Source organism: Rhinoderma darwinii, chromosome 1, assembly GCF_050947455.1.
Source record: "Rhinoderma darwinii isolate aRhiDar2 chromosome 1, aRhiDar2.hap1, whole genome shotgun sequence".
Classification (NCBI taxonomy): domain Eukaryota; kingdom Metazoa; phylum Chordata; class Amphibia; order Anura; family Rhinodermatidae; genus Rhinoderma; species Rhinoderma darwinii.
Genome location: NC_134687.1, coordinates 462,517,746 through 462,530,818, shown reverse-complemented (window position 1 = coordinate 462,530,818; position 13,073 = coordinate 462,517,746). Strand labels below are relative to the sequence as shown.

Here is a 13,073-nt window from a genome sequence, read left to right as displayed (position 1 = left end):
ACTACGTGTGAACATACCCTTAGCATCAAGTCCACACATCCTGTACTAGGCCCATTGTGTCGAGTGATCTTACTTGGTACTGTCTCTATCAACCTGGACGTACTTGATTGTAAGCTTCTCTTCCTTTAAAACCCACGTTGAATCCAAGTTTTTTGTAATGTCAGAGCATGTCACGGCAAGCAACTCACATTTTCATGATTCCGTCTATTTCAGAAGTCTTCAGAAGTTTAATTTTAAAGAAGGGCTTGTACCAATATCTTTAGGTAAAACATTTGGAAGACAATCTTTTGCAGTGACAAGCAGTGCGTGTGTTACAGTACGGTATTCCACTCCTGGTTTCCTTGTCTTTACAAGCCCAATCAAGTGGTACATCCTGATTGGAGAAGCGGCAACGCTAGAGTCTCAAATTTGAATTAACATGTAGCATGTCAGGACTTGCTGTCCCAGATGTTTGGGAAGGTTGATTTGTATGCAAATGTGGCGTTCTCTCAAATATGCAGCCAAATATTCGTATTGTTACATTTCTCACACGTAGCTTAGATGAAAATTGTCTGTCTTAACTTCCATTAGTTGAGTAATCACATTTTTCCTGCAAAAAAAAAAAAAAAGGCAAAATTCAAATCTTATATTTAAATGCAAATGAACCTATTTTGTCCAGGCTAATTGCAGTACATAGTGGGGAAAATATACCATCCTAGCATATCTTACATTGCAGTTTTAGCATCTAAATGTCTTCTGCGTATCAGAACCGCACATGTATAAACTATTAGCTTTGTAGATTTATATATGAAATTAGTTTTAGGATCTAATTGCTAATAAAAAGGGACTGATAATGCTCAAAGTATTTGGAAACCTATATTTGAAGTGGTTTTAAAATCGTAAACTTCTCCAACTCCTTTAGAATTCCTCATGGTTCCCTAGCTTTCGTTGCTTGGTTCCCCTGCGGCATCTCTGTTTACATGCCTGTGTGATTTCATTAAAAGTAATATGACGTGTTGGAGTTAATCGTCAACTTGCCCAAAAATATAGTTAAACTACTTCAACTGAGTATTTACTTCCGACGGAATCAAGTTAAGTGGTCTTATTTAGGGAAAGTATTAACCACTTTTATGTCGTCCCAGTATGGAGCGAATTATCCTCCATTACTGAGGGCAATCTGAGGGGACCCCCTGAGGTGTTCTAGTCGTTTTGTCTCATGGTTGGGGATAATCGCTTCCATTAAAATGAACGTTTTGCCCGATCTGCTTTTATGCTTTTTGTGCTCTACCCATACGTGTGCCCCATTCCATTTTAAAGCAGATCCAAAAGGACCTATGTATTGTTTGAGGCTTGTTAAAGCTGCAACATTGTATGCTTTGCATCATCAGGACGACTACGGAATGCGCCAAATTATAAAATCTTATCTGGCAGCCAGATTGACCCAGCTTTGGCAGGCCCACTCAAGATTCCAAGTTCCTCAGTGGGTTGTCATAGAAGCCACTGCTTGCTACAATTTCCCCCTGGACAATCTCTTCTCGTACTCTTAGAAGAAAAGGCCAATCCTCTTATGTCCTGCCCTCTCCCACTCATTTTTATGGGATCGGTTGTTTTTTTTAGTATCTTTTAAAAACGGCCCATAAGCCAGGTGCCCCCAGATTTCAATCCGTGCCTGTCTACCTCACAATTTGCCTGGTGGATCAGCCATGGTTTTCTGAGCATTGGCGATTTTATTGATAGGCTGTAGAAGTAAACTCTTTAATTTGTCCTATTCATAATTTCTTACCGCATTACAAAAATGTTTGTTTGAAACAAACTTCAGGTTTTATGAAGGGTTGCAGAGCCGACAATGTCGACGTTACACTGAGAACTTCATTCGAATCCATATTCATCAGATCTGCTAGTGGTAGAGGAATATTATCTTCCTTATACAATGATCTCTCCCCATCTTTCCAAATTACCCTAATATAAGGCAAGAATGTCTATCAACATGTCACTGGTTGGAAAGTCCTACTCCATCTAATGGGAACCAGGTTCCACCTATCATTTGTTTCAGCAAGCCTCTTCAACGTTCTTTCAGAAGTTCGTAAATAGACTACGCTATTTATTCCGTCAAACAGAAGCCTTATGGAATGGAGACCAGAGGAAACCATTAGCAAAGGAAGCATTACCATTGAAATCAATGGTAATGCAAACGGAAGCTATGGTTTCAGTTTGCCTTTCCGTTGATGGCTTCCTCTGACGGAAAGGTCTGATGGAACCCATCAATTGAAACCGAACACTGTTGTGAACACACTCTAGGTTTTAAGCTTGCCATCTAGTTGAAAAATAGCGCTATTAAGATGTATATATTTTTGTTCCTTTCAGCAAAGCAAAAACTAGAGGATAGGCTTGCAGCGGCTGCCAGAGAAAAATTGGCACAGGCAGCCAAGGAATCAAAAGAAAAACAACTGCAAGCAGAACGCAAAAGGAAAGCTGCTCTTTTTCTGAAGACCCTAAAGAATCCACTGGAGATGGGAAGGATGGAGGAAAGTACCTTGAATTCAGAGGTTAGATCATTTCATTATTACTTTTGTATAGACTAGTCTGAGTCTTCTGACTAGCCTCGCCAAACAAGAGTTCTGAATTCAGTGACCTAGAGCTGGATTCCTTGCACCAATACAACTGTGAACCCTTTTTGCCCGACTTTACCAGCGCTGATGATTACATTTAAACGTCTACAAATTGGCTTTACCCCTATTAAAGGGAATTTATTCTGTATTTAATTAGTTAATGGGGTTATCCCACCAAAACGTATTGCCTATCCACAGGATAGGTGATATGTGCTTTATCGCTTGGGGTCCCTCCTCTGGGAACCTTACCGATCACAAGAAAGGGGGTTCTGAGTTCCCTGAATGAATGGAGCGGTGGTAACTCACTGCCGCTCCATTTATTCTCTATGGGACTGCAGGGGATAGCTGACTGGGTTAAGTATTGTGATCGGCAAGCTCTGGCAGTCCTATAGTGCATGAATGAAGCGGCATCCCCATTCCCTTAATCGTTGAGACCCCACTGATCAAGAGAATGTTTAGCATAAAAACTTTGATTTAAGCAATTATATTTTTATTTTTTTTAATAACCCGTTCCATTTAAAAAAACAATCGACTGGTGAACTATGCATGCAGCCAGCTATAAATACAGCGGTCTTAACATATTTTGATTAGTTTCTAGGAAGCATTTTATAGATGGATAGTTATATAGATATATATAGAGAGAGAGAGATTAGTCAGTGTGTTTAGTGTAACTTTGTAATTAGTCTTTATGGAAAAATCTTTTTACTTTTGAGATACAGCTGTTCTATATTCTCTATATTCTCTAGATTCGTTTTACACTGAATCCGTAAGTGCCGCGGAACTGACAGGTCCAGTGTCGGCGTGTCTGTGACACCAGGACCCACCTGTAAATGATCATATCTAAGTTCACAGAACTCAACTTTGGCTCTGTTCACATTGCGTTGTTTCTTTACATTTGGAAATCTCACGACACATGCACTTAAAGTAAACCCCCAACCTATTGTATGCTATACAGTTGCATATCTCACCCAAAGACCCCAGTGTAAAAATGTGCAGTGTGTGTGTAGTTTTTTGTTGTTGCAGGATACCTTTGCATTAAAAAGCATAGTAGACTAGTAAGTGCTAGTTCTGTATTATGGAGGATGTTCATCAAGGATAGTTGGCAGCAGATAGTGCACGGGTAGGACGTGCAGCACGTTTGAGAGCTTTGTGGACGTAAGTTATCATTTTGAATTTAATTCTAAAAGGAATGGGCAACCAGTGCAGTGACTAGCACAGGGTAGATACAAAAATATAGACTAAAATTCTCCTAAAATGAAATGTTAACACAATCTGCTACTACAACTTTGTTTTTGAGCCCTGTGTTTTTTATAGGTGTATTGCAAAAAATACTGATTTGTGCATCATGCACCTATTAGACAAACTAATACCTAGAATATTTGTGCACGGGACAATTTGTATGTAATAAAGATCAATTCATTTTATTAAAGTTTGCAAGTAAAATACAATAAAAAGGTAGGAAATCGCACATATAAATCTGTCTTCATCCTGATGTTCCCAGCACGATGCAGTGATTAAACAGTCTGTCAGCAGCTTTGACCCTGCAAAACAGCTGACCGCGCTAGATAGAAGCCGTGGAAAGCAGTGAATGGCAGTTACAGAAGCCGCATGCTACGCTGTTTCCGTAACTACTATTCAGTTCTATGGGGGTTACGGAAACGGCGTAGCTCAGAGAGTTCCGCGCTTTCCGTAACTCGACCATGTATGCTGTTTTTGTAGCTACGGAGTTCCGGAAACAGCGTAGCTCGCGGTGCTACGCTGTTTCCGTAACTCCCATTCACTTCTATGGGAGTTACAGAAACGGCGTAGCTCAGAGAGTACTTGGCTGTTTCCGGAACACCCGACCACCTAACCAGGAAGTGGCCCGGAGACCACAGAGCTGAGTAAGATAGAGCAGGGTTTAGGGGGGCCTGTTCTAGAGATAGGTGCGGGTCCCAGAGGTGGGACCCGAATCTAACATTTATGATATGTCCTATGGATATGTCATATATGTCCTTCATGGGAAGACCCCTCTAAATGCCACGGTCGCTATTGATCACGGCGTTTAACTAGTTAAACGGCCAGGAACAGCGAGATTGATGATCCTGGCCGTCAGAGCAGCGTGTCAGCTGTAAAACACAGCTGACACCTGCGGTGTATGGAGCGGGCTCAGCGAGTGAGCCTGCTCGGCTACAAACATCATCCTCTCCCCATGATGTGCCGGCACGTCATGGGTCGGGAAGGGGTTAAGTAAGAAGAGGTCAGGGGGCCCGGCGCTGCCGATTCTAAGACGCAGAGACTTTTCAGCAAGATTTGAAAATAAGTAGTGTGAACATACCCTCACACTTACTAGAAGTTGCTGCAGCTTCTGTGCATCTCCCCTCTCCCTATATTCTATGGGCAGCTGTAACCTGGTCCTTCAGTGAGCTGATAGTCGGCCATTGTCTTGAGGAGACTGATTTAGCAGTGAGTGAACAGTTGTGAGGGAAGGGGGAGGATCCTGATTAGTGGAGAAAAAGGAAGATGTATTACATATTTTCTTTATTTGATTGAACTAGTGAATTATGCAAAGTTTGTTGAAAATTTAGTGACCATTTAAACATACATTTTATATAAGGTTTTAGTAGCTGCATGATTGAAAAGGAAAAGTTTTAATCCGGCACACGACTGTAGCCATGTGCACGGCTGTGATTTTCGGGTCGGCCGGGGGCGGAGTGTCATCTGCAAATCGTGGGCCATGCACATGGCCGCGGCCATTATTTGCTATGGGCCTGGACGTTGTTTCTGCGGTCCGGGCGCCTGGGCCATGCACGGACCGTGGAAACCACGGTTGTGTGCATGGGCCCCATTGGAATGAATGTGGTGCATGCCGGATAAAAACTTCAGTTTCTCACTCATGCAGCTTCTGAAACCCTACACATAAGCATGTTTAAATAGCTTTCCAGGGCTTCCATCTAGTGCGGTCAGCAGTTTTAGCAGACTACCTCTAAGCATTATTTACATAGAACCGGAAAACCCTTTGATCGAATTTTTAACAAAAGCTAAACTCGAGTACCTATTGCAATTGTTTTATTTTAAGAGGAAATGCTCTTTAATAGTTGCCATTTATGTTGAAGTGGCGATTACACCTTTTTTTTTTTTTCCCCTTCTACCCAGATACTTTGTTTTTCCTCTTTGGGTTTGAGTGATCGTACTGTCACCGCCGTTGATATTAAATCCTTTGTACTGCTTCACTGTGCACACAGCAGAGACCTTTCTGTCTAATATGGCTATCATGGTTTATTATGAAATGTCAAGCAGTAAATAGATTAATAGCATGCACATTGATGCAAATCAGAGTGCATGCTCATTCTATTTAATTAATCTCTGCTAATAATGTTTATGATTTCATTAGCACAATCGAAGAGGAAGCCCAAACACCTAGGAGCAGCAGTCTATGGCCCCATGCACACGACCGTAAAATCGCCCGTAATTACGGCTCATTCATTTCTATGGCAGACGGACACCTTCCCATATGTCTACGCGAGGGTGTCCGTGCCATAGTAACATGCCGAAAAAATAGGACATGTCCTATTTTTTTTATTTTATTTTAAGGACCATGCGCCTATACTTTATAATGGGAGCACGGCCTGTAAAAACTGCCAGCTGCCCGCGGCCGTCCGTGCCTGTAGTGTGCATGAAGCCTAAGGCTAAGTACACATCTCGTTTTGTGCACACGTTTGTGGTATACGACGACGTATACATTTTTAAAGTTAAAAAATGTATGCTTTTGTAACATACACTTAAGTTTTTTTTTGTAGTATACATTGTAGACGTTTTACGTTTGTCCGTTCTTCTAAAAACGTATACTTTTTATTTTGTTCTTGAGCTAAATCAAACTTAAGTCAAGATTTCCCATATATGGTGACACGTATACGTTCTACGTATGCAAACGTAGTGTTTGAGAATGCATATGTCGCCATTCACTTAAATACAAATAGAAACGTATACATTGGTTAGGGCTGGGCGATTTAAAAAAAATCTAGATTTATTTTTTTTTTGAATCTCCACTTTCTTTTCAGTTTTTTTTTCTTTTTTCTCCGCTAGTGCCGAGCGGGCACTCTGGAGCGAGATTACATTATAATGTCTGAAGTATGAGCAGGACAATGTGCAGTATCGGTTCCACCATGGGGTTTTAATAAATGACATGAAGGCCGGATTCACATGACCGTGATTGGTCCGTGTCTCTGTCGGATTTCCCAGCCTGATTACGGTACATGTGAACGGGATTACTGGCATCCTAGACATGAAAGGGAACCTGTCATCCGCATTTCACCTGTTAAACCAGCAATACCTGGTGGTAGAGGGTGAAAAATCATTTCTATATAACCTAGAATTGTCTTCTTAGTCGGCTCTGTAGCTTTAGTATTCAGTTTTTTAGTGTTACCACACCGTATGCTAATGAGAATAAGAGTCATATCTTCGTTTGAAAAGTCATATCTTCATACCTCAAGTCTTTCCGGGTTACCCCGCCTCCTTACTTTAGATTGACCGCTCGCCGCCTCCCCCAGCACACAAAATCCCGCACTTGATGTCCTCTTGTGTGTGCGCACAAAGGGACATCAGATTTTACGATAAAAGTCGTGAAATGTTTGCAGACCGTTATTTACAGTCGGAGGAGGAGTTTCGGAGAGGGGATAACAGCAATTAACTTTTTTATAGCAGCGGCCAGTGAGGGATAAGTAAATCTCAATAGGTGAAATGCTGGTGACCGGTTCCCTTTAAAGTGTAGCTAAATGTTCGAGAAACTTCTGACATGTCATAGTGACGTGTCAGAAGTTTGTATTGGTGGGGGTCCGAGCACTGAGACCCCCCCCCCACCAATCGCTAGAACGAAGCAGCTGAAGCGTTCGTGTGAGGGCTCAGCCGCTTCGTGTCTGTTTGGCTTTTTCCGGAAAGCCGATGTATCGGAGTACGGGCTCATAGACTTTCTATTGAGTCCGTACACCGATACATTTATTTCCGGAAAAAGCCGAACACACACGAAGCGGCTGAGCCCTCACACGAACGCTTCAGCTGCTTCGTTCTAGCGATTGGTGGGGGTCTCAGTGCTTGGACCCCACCAATCCAAACTTCTGACCATGTCACTATGACATGTCAGAAGTTTGTAGAACGTTTAGTTACACTTTAACCCCTTAAGGACGCAGCCTAGTTTGGGCCTTAAGGCTCAGAGCCCATTTTTCAAATCTGACATATTTCACTTTATGTGGTAATAACGTCGGAATGCTTAAACCTACCCAAGCGATTTTGAGATTGTTTTCTCGTGACACTTTGGGCTTCATGTTCGTGGTAAAATTTGGTCGATATATTCAGTCTTTATTTGTGAAAAATTTCAAAATTTAGAGAAAATTTACAAAAAATAGCATTTTTCTGAATTTAAATGCATCTGCTTGAAAAACAGACAGTTATACCACCCAAAATAGTTACTAGTTCACATTTCCCATATGTCTACTTTAGATCGGCATCGTTTTTTGAACATTATTTTATTTTTCTTGGACGTTACAAGGCTTAGAACATAAACAGCAATTTCTCATATTCTTAAGAAAATTTCAAAAGCCTTTTTTTGAAGGTACCAGTTCAGTTATGAAGTGTATTTGAGGGGCCTATGTATCAGAAACCCCCATAAAACACCCCATTTTAAAAACTAGACCCCTCAAAGTATTCAAAACAGCATTTAGAAAGTTTTTTAACCCTTCAGGCATTTCACAGGAATTAAAGCAAAGTGGAAATGAAATTTGCAAATTTCATTTTTTCTGCTGAATTTCATTTTTATTAAAAAAAATTCTGTAACAGAGAAGGTTTTACCAGAGAAATACTACTAAATATGTATTGTCCAGATTCTGCAGTTTTTAGAAATGTCCCACATGTGGCTCTAGTGTTCTCGTGGACTAAAACACAAGCCCCAGAAGCAAAGAAGCACCTAGTGCATTTTGAGGCCTCTTTTTTTATTAGAATATATTTTAGGCAGCATGCCAGGTTTGAAGAGGTGTTGAGGTATCAAAACAATGGAAACCCACCAGAAGTGACCCCATTTTGGAAATTACACCCCTCAAGGAATTCATTTATGGTTTTTGTTATCATTTTGACCGCACAGTTTTTTCACAGCACCTATTTGAATTGGGCTGTGAAATGAAAAAAATGATATTTTTTCCAATAAGATGTCATTTTTTATCAAAATTTCTTATTTTCACAGGGAACAACATACCCCATTTTGTTGCCCAATTTGTCCTTAGTGCGGCAATACCCCATTTGTGGTGATAAACTGCCGTTTGGGCCCATGGGAGGGCTCAGACGGAAAGGAGCGCTATGTGTTTGTTGGAGTCCAGATTTTGCTGGATTGGTTTTCGGGTGCCATGTCGCATTTGCAGAGCCCCAGAGGTATCAAAGCAATGGAAACTTACCAGAAGTGACCCCATTTTGGAAACTACACCCCTCAAGGAATTCATTTATGGTTTTTGTTATCATTTTGACAGCACAGTTTTTTCACAGCACCTATTTGAATTGGGCTGTGAAATGAAAAAAATGATATTTTTTCCAATAAGATGTCATTTTTGATCAAAATTTCTTATTTTCACAAGGAACAACATACCCCATTTTGTTGCCCAATTTGTCCTTAGTGCGGCAATACCCCATTTGTGGTGATAAACTGCCCTTTGGGCCCATGGGAGGGCTCAGAAGGAAAGGACCACCATTTGGCCTACTGGAGCTTTTCTGGTGCTAAGTCATGTATGCAGAAGCCCCTGAGGTACCAGTACAGTTGAAACCCCCGAGAAGTGACCCCATTTTAAAAACTACACCCCTTAAGACATTCATCTAGAGGTGTAGTGAGCATTTTGACCCCACAGGTACTGTGTAAAAGATAATGCGCAGCAGATGGTGCAGTGTGAGATTTGCAATTTTATATATATATATATATATGCCATTTCAGTGTCCAATATATTGTGCCCAGCATGCGCCACCGGACATATACACCCCTTAAATTGTAATGTGGGTTCTCCTGGGTACGGCAATACCCTACATGCGGCTGTTATCAGCTGCCTGGGCATACGGCAGGGCTCAGAAGGGAAAGATGAGGGGGGTAAGCTGTGCGGAGTGCATCAGGGTAAATTAAAAATCAAGGGATGTATGATACATTTTAAAACAATCTTTCATACAGAGCTCTGGTTTTTCGGGACACGTGTCACATTGGTATATTGTGTTCTTCCTTATCCCCCTCTTATAGCAGACTCTGCACCTCTTTTGACTTTCCCTTTCCACCGGTTTGGGGAACTTCTCCTGGAAAGTGTTGCCCTGGTACGATGCGTGTGGCCTCGCTTCCAGAAGTACTGGGTGCCCCCCTTCCTGGTCCCTACAGATTAGATCTTGAAATTCCAGGAAAGTTCCCGTCTGGCCTGCACATCGACGTAGCACGTACGCATTGTACAAAGCCATCTGTATGATGTGCCCGGCCAGCTTCTTATACCACACCGCATGGCGCTGTAGGGCTTCAGGACTTGATTTGACAAGTCCATCCCTCCCATGTACCTATTGTAGTCCAGGATGCAGTCTGGTTTGGGGGTGGCCTTTCCTTTATATATCCTAAACCTGTAGGTATACCCTGATGCACTCTCACAGCTTATACATCTTCACGCCATACCTTGCCCTCTTACCCGGCAGGTACTGGCGGAATTGAACCCTCCCTTTAAAATGTACCAGGGACTCCTCAATAGAAATACACTTCTCGGGGGTGTATGCTTGGGAAAACCGGGCACTGAAATGGTCTAATAGGGGTCTCCGTTTATACAAACGGTCAAAACTGGGGTCATCTCGGGGTGGGCACGGCTCATTATCAGTATAATGTGAGAAGCGAAGTATTGCCTCATTTATTTATTTTTTTAGGTTCCAGTTCAGTTCTGAAGTTGCTTTGAGGGGCCCATATATTAGAAACCCCTATCAAACACCCCATTTTAGAAACTAGACCCCTCAAAGTATTCCCAACAGCATTTAGAAAGTTTATGAACCCTTTAGGTGTTTCACAGAAATTTAGAGCAAAGTAGAGGTGAAATTTACTTTTTTTTTTTGTCAGAAAATCCTCTTTATACCATTTTTTTTATAACACAAAAGGATTTATCAGAGAAACGCAACTTAATACTTATTGCCCAGATTCTTCAGTTTTGAGAAATATCCCACATGTGGCCCTCGGGCGGTAATGGACTGAAGCACCGGCCTCCGAAGCAAAGGCGCACCTAGTGGATTTTGAGCCCTCTTTTTTTTATTAGGCACAATGTCCGGTTTGAAGAGGTCTTGTGGTGCCAAAACATTGGAAACCCCCAAAAGTGACCCCAATTTGGAAACTAGACCCCTTGAGGAATCCATTGTAGTTTTCTTGGGGTGCATGCGGCTTTTTGATCAGTTTTTATTCTATTTTTAGGTGGCGTGGTGACTAATAAACAGCAATTCTACTATTGTTTTTTTATTCTATTTTTTTTACTGCGTGCACCGTGCGCTATAAATGACATATTCACTTTATTCTGCGGGGCGATACGATTACGTCGATACCAGATGTTTATAGGTTTTTTATGTCTTATGGCGTTTGCACAATAAAATACGTTTTGTAAACAATCATTCACTTTTTGTGTTACCTTATTCTAAGAGCCATAACGTTTTTATTTTTCAATCAATAAAGCCGTGCGAGGACTTATTTTTTGCGTAACGAACTGTAGTTTCGATCAGGACCATTTTTCGGTACATGCGACTTTTTGATCTCTTTTTATTCCATTTTTTGGGAGGTGAAGTGACCAAACAATTGTTATTGTGGTACGGTTTATTATTTATTTTTTTTACGGCGTTCACCGCGCTGGATAAATAACAAAATAATTTTGTAGTTCAGGCCGTTACGGACGCGGCGATACCAATTATGTATAGTTTATTTGTTTATATATTTTTATTAATAATAAATGACAAGGGAAAAAGGGGGATTTTTACTTTTAATACTTTTAAAACTTTTATTTTCTTATTTTTACACAACTTTTTTTAACTTTTTTTTTTACTTTATTACTTTGTCCCACTAGGGGACTTGAGGGCAGGAGGCTCTGATCGCTATTCTAATACACTGCACTACATGCGTAGTGCAGTGTATTAGAACTGTCAGCTACTCACTGACAGCAAGCATAGTGGGTCCTGACGTTGTCAGGACCCACTAGGCTTCCGTCTATGGCATAGCCGGACACCATTGTTTGGTGTCCGGTTGCCATAGTCACCATCGCCGGCCGCTATCGTGTAGCAGGCCGGCGATGGCGGATTAACCCCTAAGAAGCCGCGATCGCTATTGAACACGGCTTCTGAGGGGTTAATCGGCGGGGGAGCTCCGCAATCGGTCCCGGCACATTGAGCAGTGATAGTCTGCTGTCGGAAACAGCAGCTATCACAGCTCATGAACGCGCCCCGCGCGAACGGCGCCGTGTTTACTCCATGACATACTATTATGTCATGGAGCGCGAACGATGCACTTACCATGACATAATAGTATGTCCTGGAGCGTTAAGGGGTTAAGGAAGGATTAACACGACCGTAAAATAAAAAAGCCATTAAAAACTGTCAATTTTTAATGCACATTTTTCATCAGTGTCTCCAAATTCTCATTAATCCTCGTGGCACAGTGCCCACATGTCGCCTACATAGATCACAGCACAACCCTCACTCCCTTGTAGATCGCGCCACTGTAGCTGCCACTAGGAGCTGAATACCCGGCCAGAGGTTTCCGACGCTTTGGCCAGGGATTCAGCTCCTAGTGTGAGCTACTGTGCGATCTACAAGAGGGGGGGGGGGGTGATGCGATTGTCATGGGGGGGGGTTCAAACTACAAGGGAAGGGGTGGTGATGCGATTGGCAAGGGGGGGGGGTGGTGGTGCCATCTACAGTGGGGCAGTATCGCTAATATACTGTTCCATACTGTATCACATACAAGAAAAAACCAGAGGAGATCCAGCGATGAAGATGTAAATAGGAAAAACTAGGTTTCCATTTTATTTAAATACAAGAGCAATGCTAGAAAAACACCAGGAGGAAAGGACAAGGTGGTGATATGCGGCAATAGATAGCCTACGCGTTTCAGGCACTGGCTGTGCCCTTAATCATGGCTAAGTCTCGACTTAGCCATGATTAAGGGCACAGCCAGTGCCTGAAACGCGTAGGCTATCTATTGCCGCATATCACCACCTTGTCCTTTCCTCCTGGTGTTTTTCTAGCATTGCTCTTGTATTTAAATAAAATGGAAACCTAGTTTTTCCTATTTACATCTTCATCGCTGGATCTCCTCTGGTTTTTTCTTCTATTGCTGCCGTGTGCCGTCGCGGTCGATCCGGGCGATTACAAACACTGGAGTGTTTTGACTGGTGAGCTGGAGGTTTCCTCCCCATTCCCTTTTCCATCATTATTTTTACTCATGTATCACATACACCTTTTCTTTAAAAAAACAAAAATGCACAA

At 42.0% G+C, this 13,073-nt stretch overlaps 1 protein-coding gene across 3 annotated transcripts in view; it reads left to right on the top strand.

Annotated features, from left to right (window-relative positions):
* The window catches only part of SFSWAP (splicing factor SWAP), a 140,207-nt gene that overhangs the window by 53,925 nt on the left and 73,209 nt on the right, over positions 1-13,073 (top strand). For all 3 annotated transcript variants that reach the window (XM_075833096.1, XM_075833115.1, XM_075833107.1), the window contains one exon: positions 2,344-2,525. In XM_075833096.1, the coding sequence (XP_075689211.1) occupies positions 2,344-2,525 (182 nt within the window). The remainder of the gene's footprint in view (positions 1-2,343; positions 2,526-13,073) is intronic.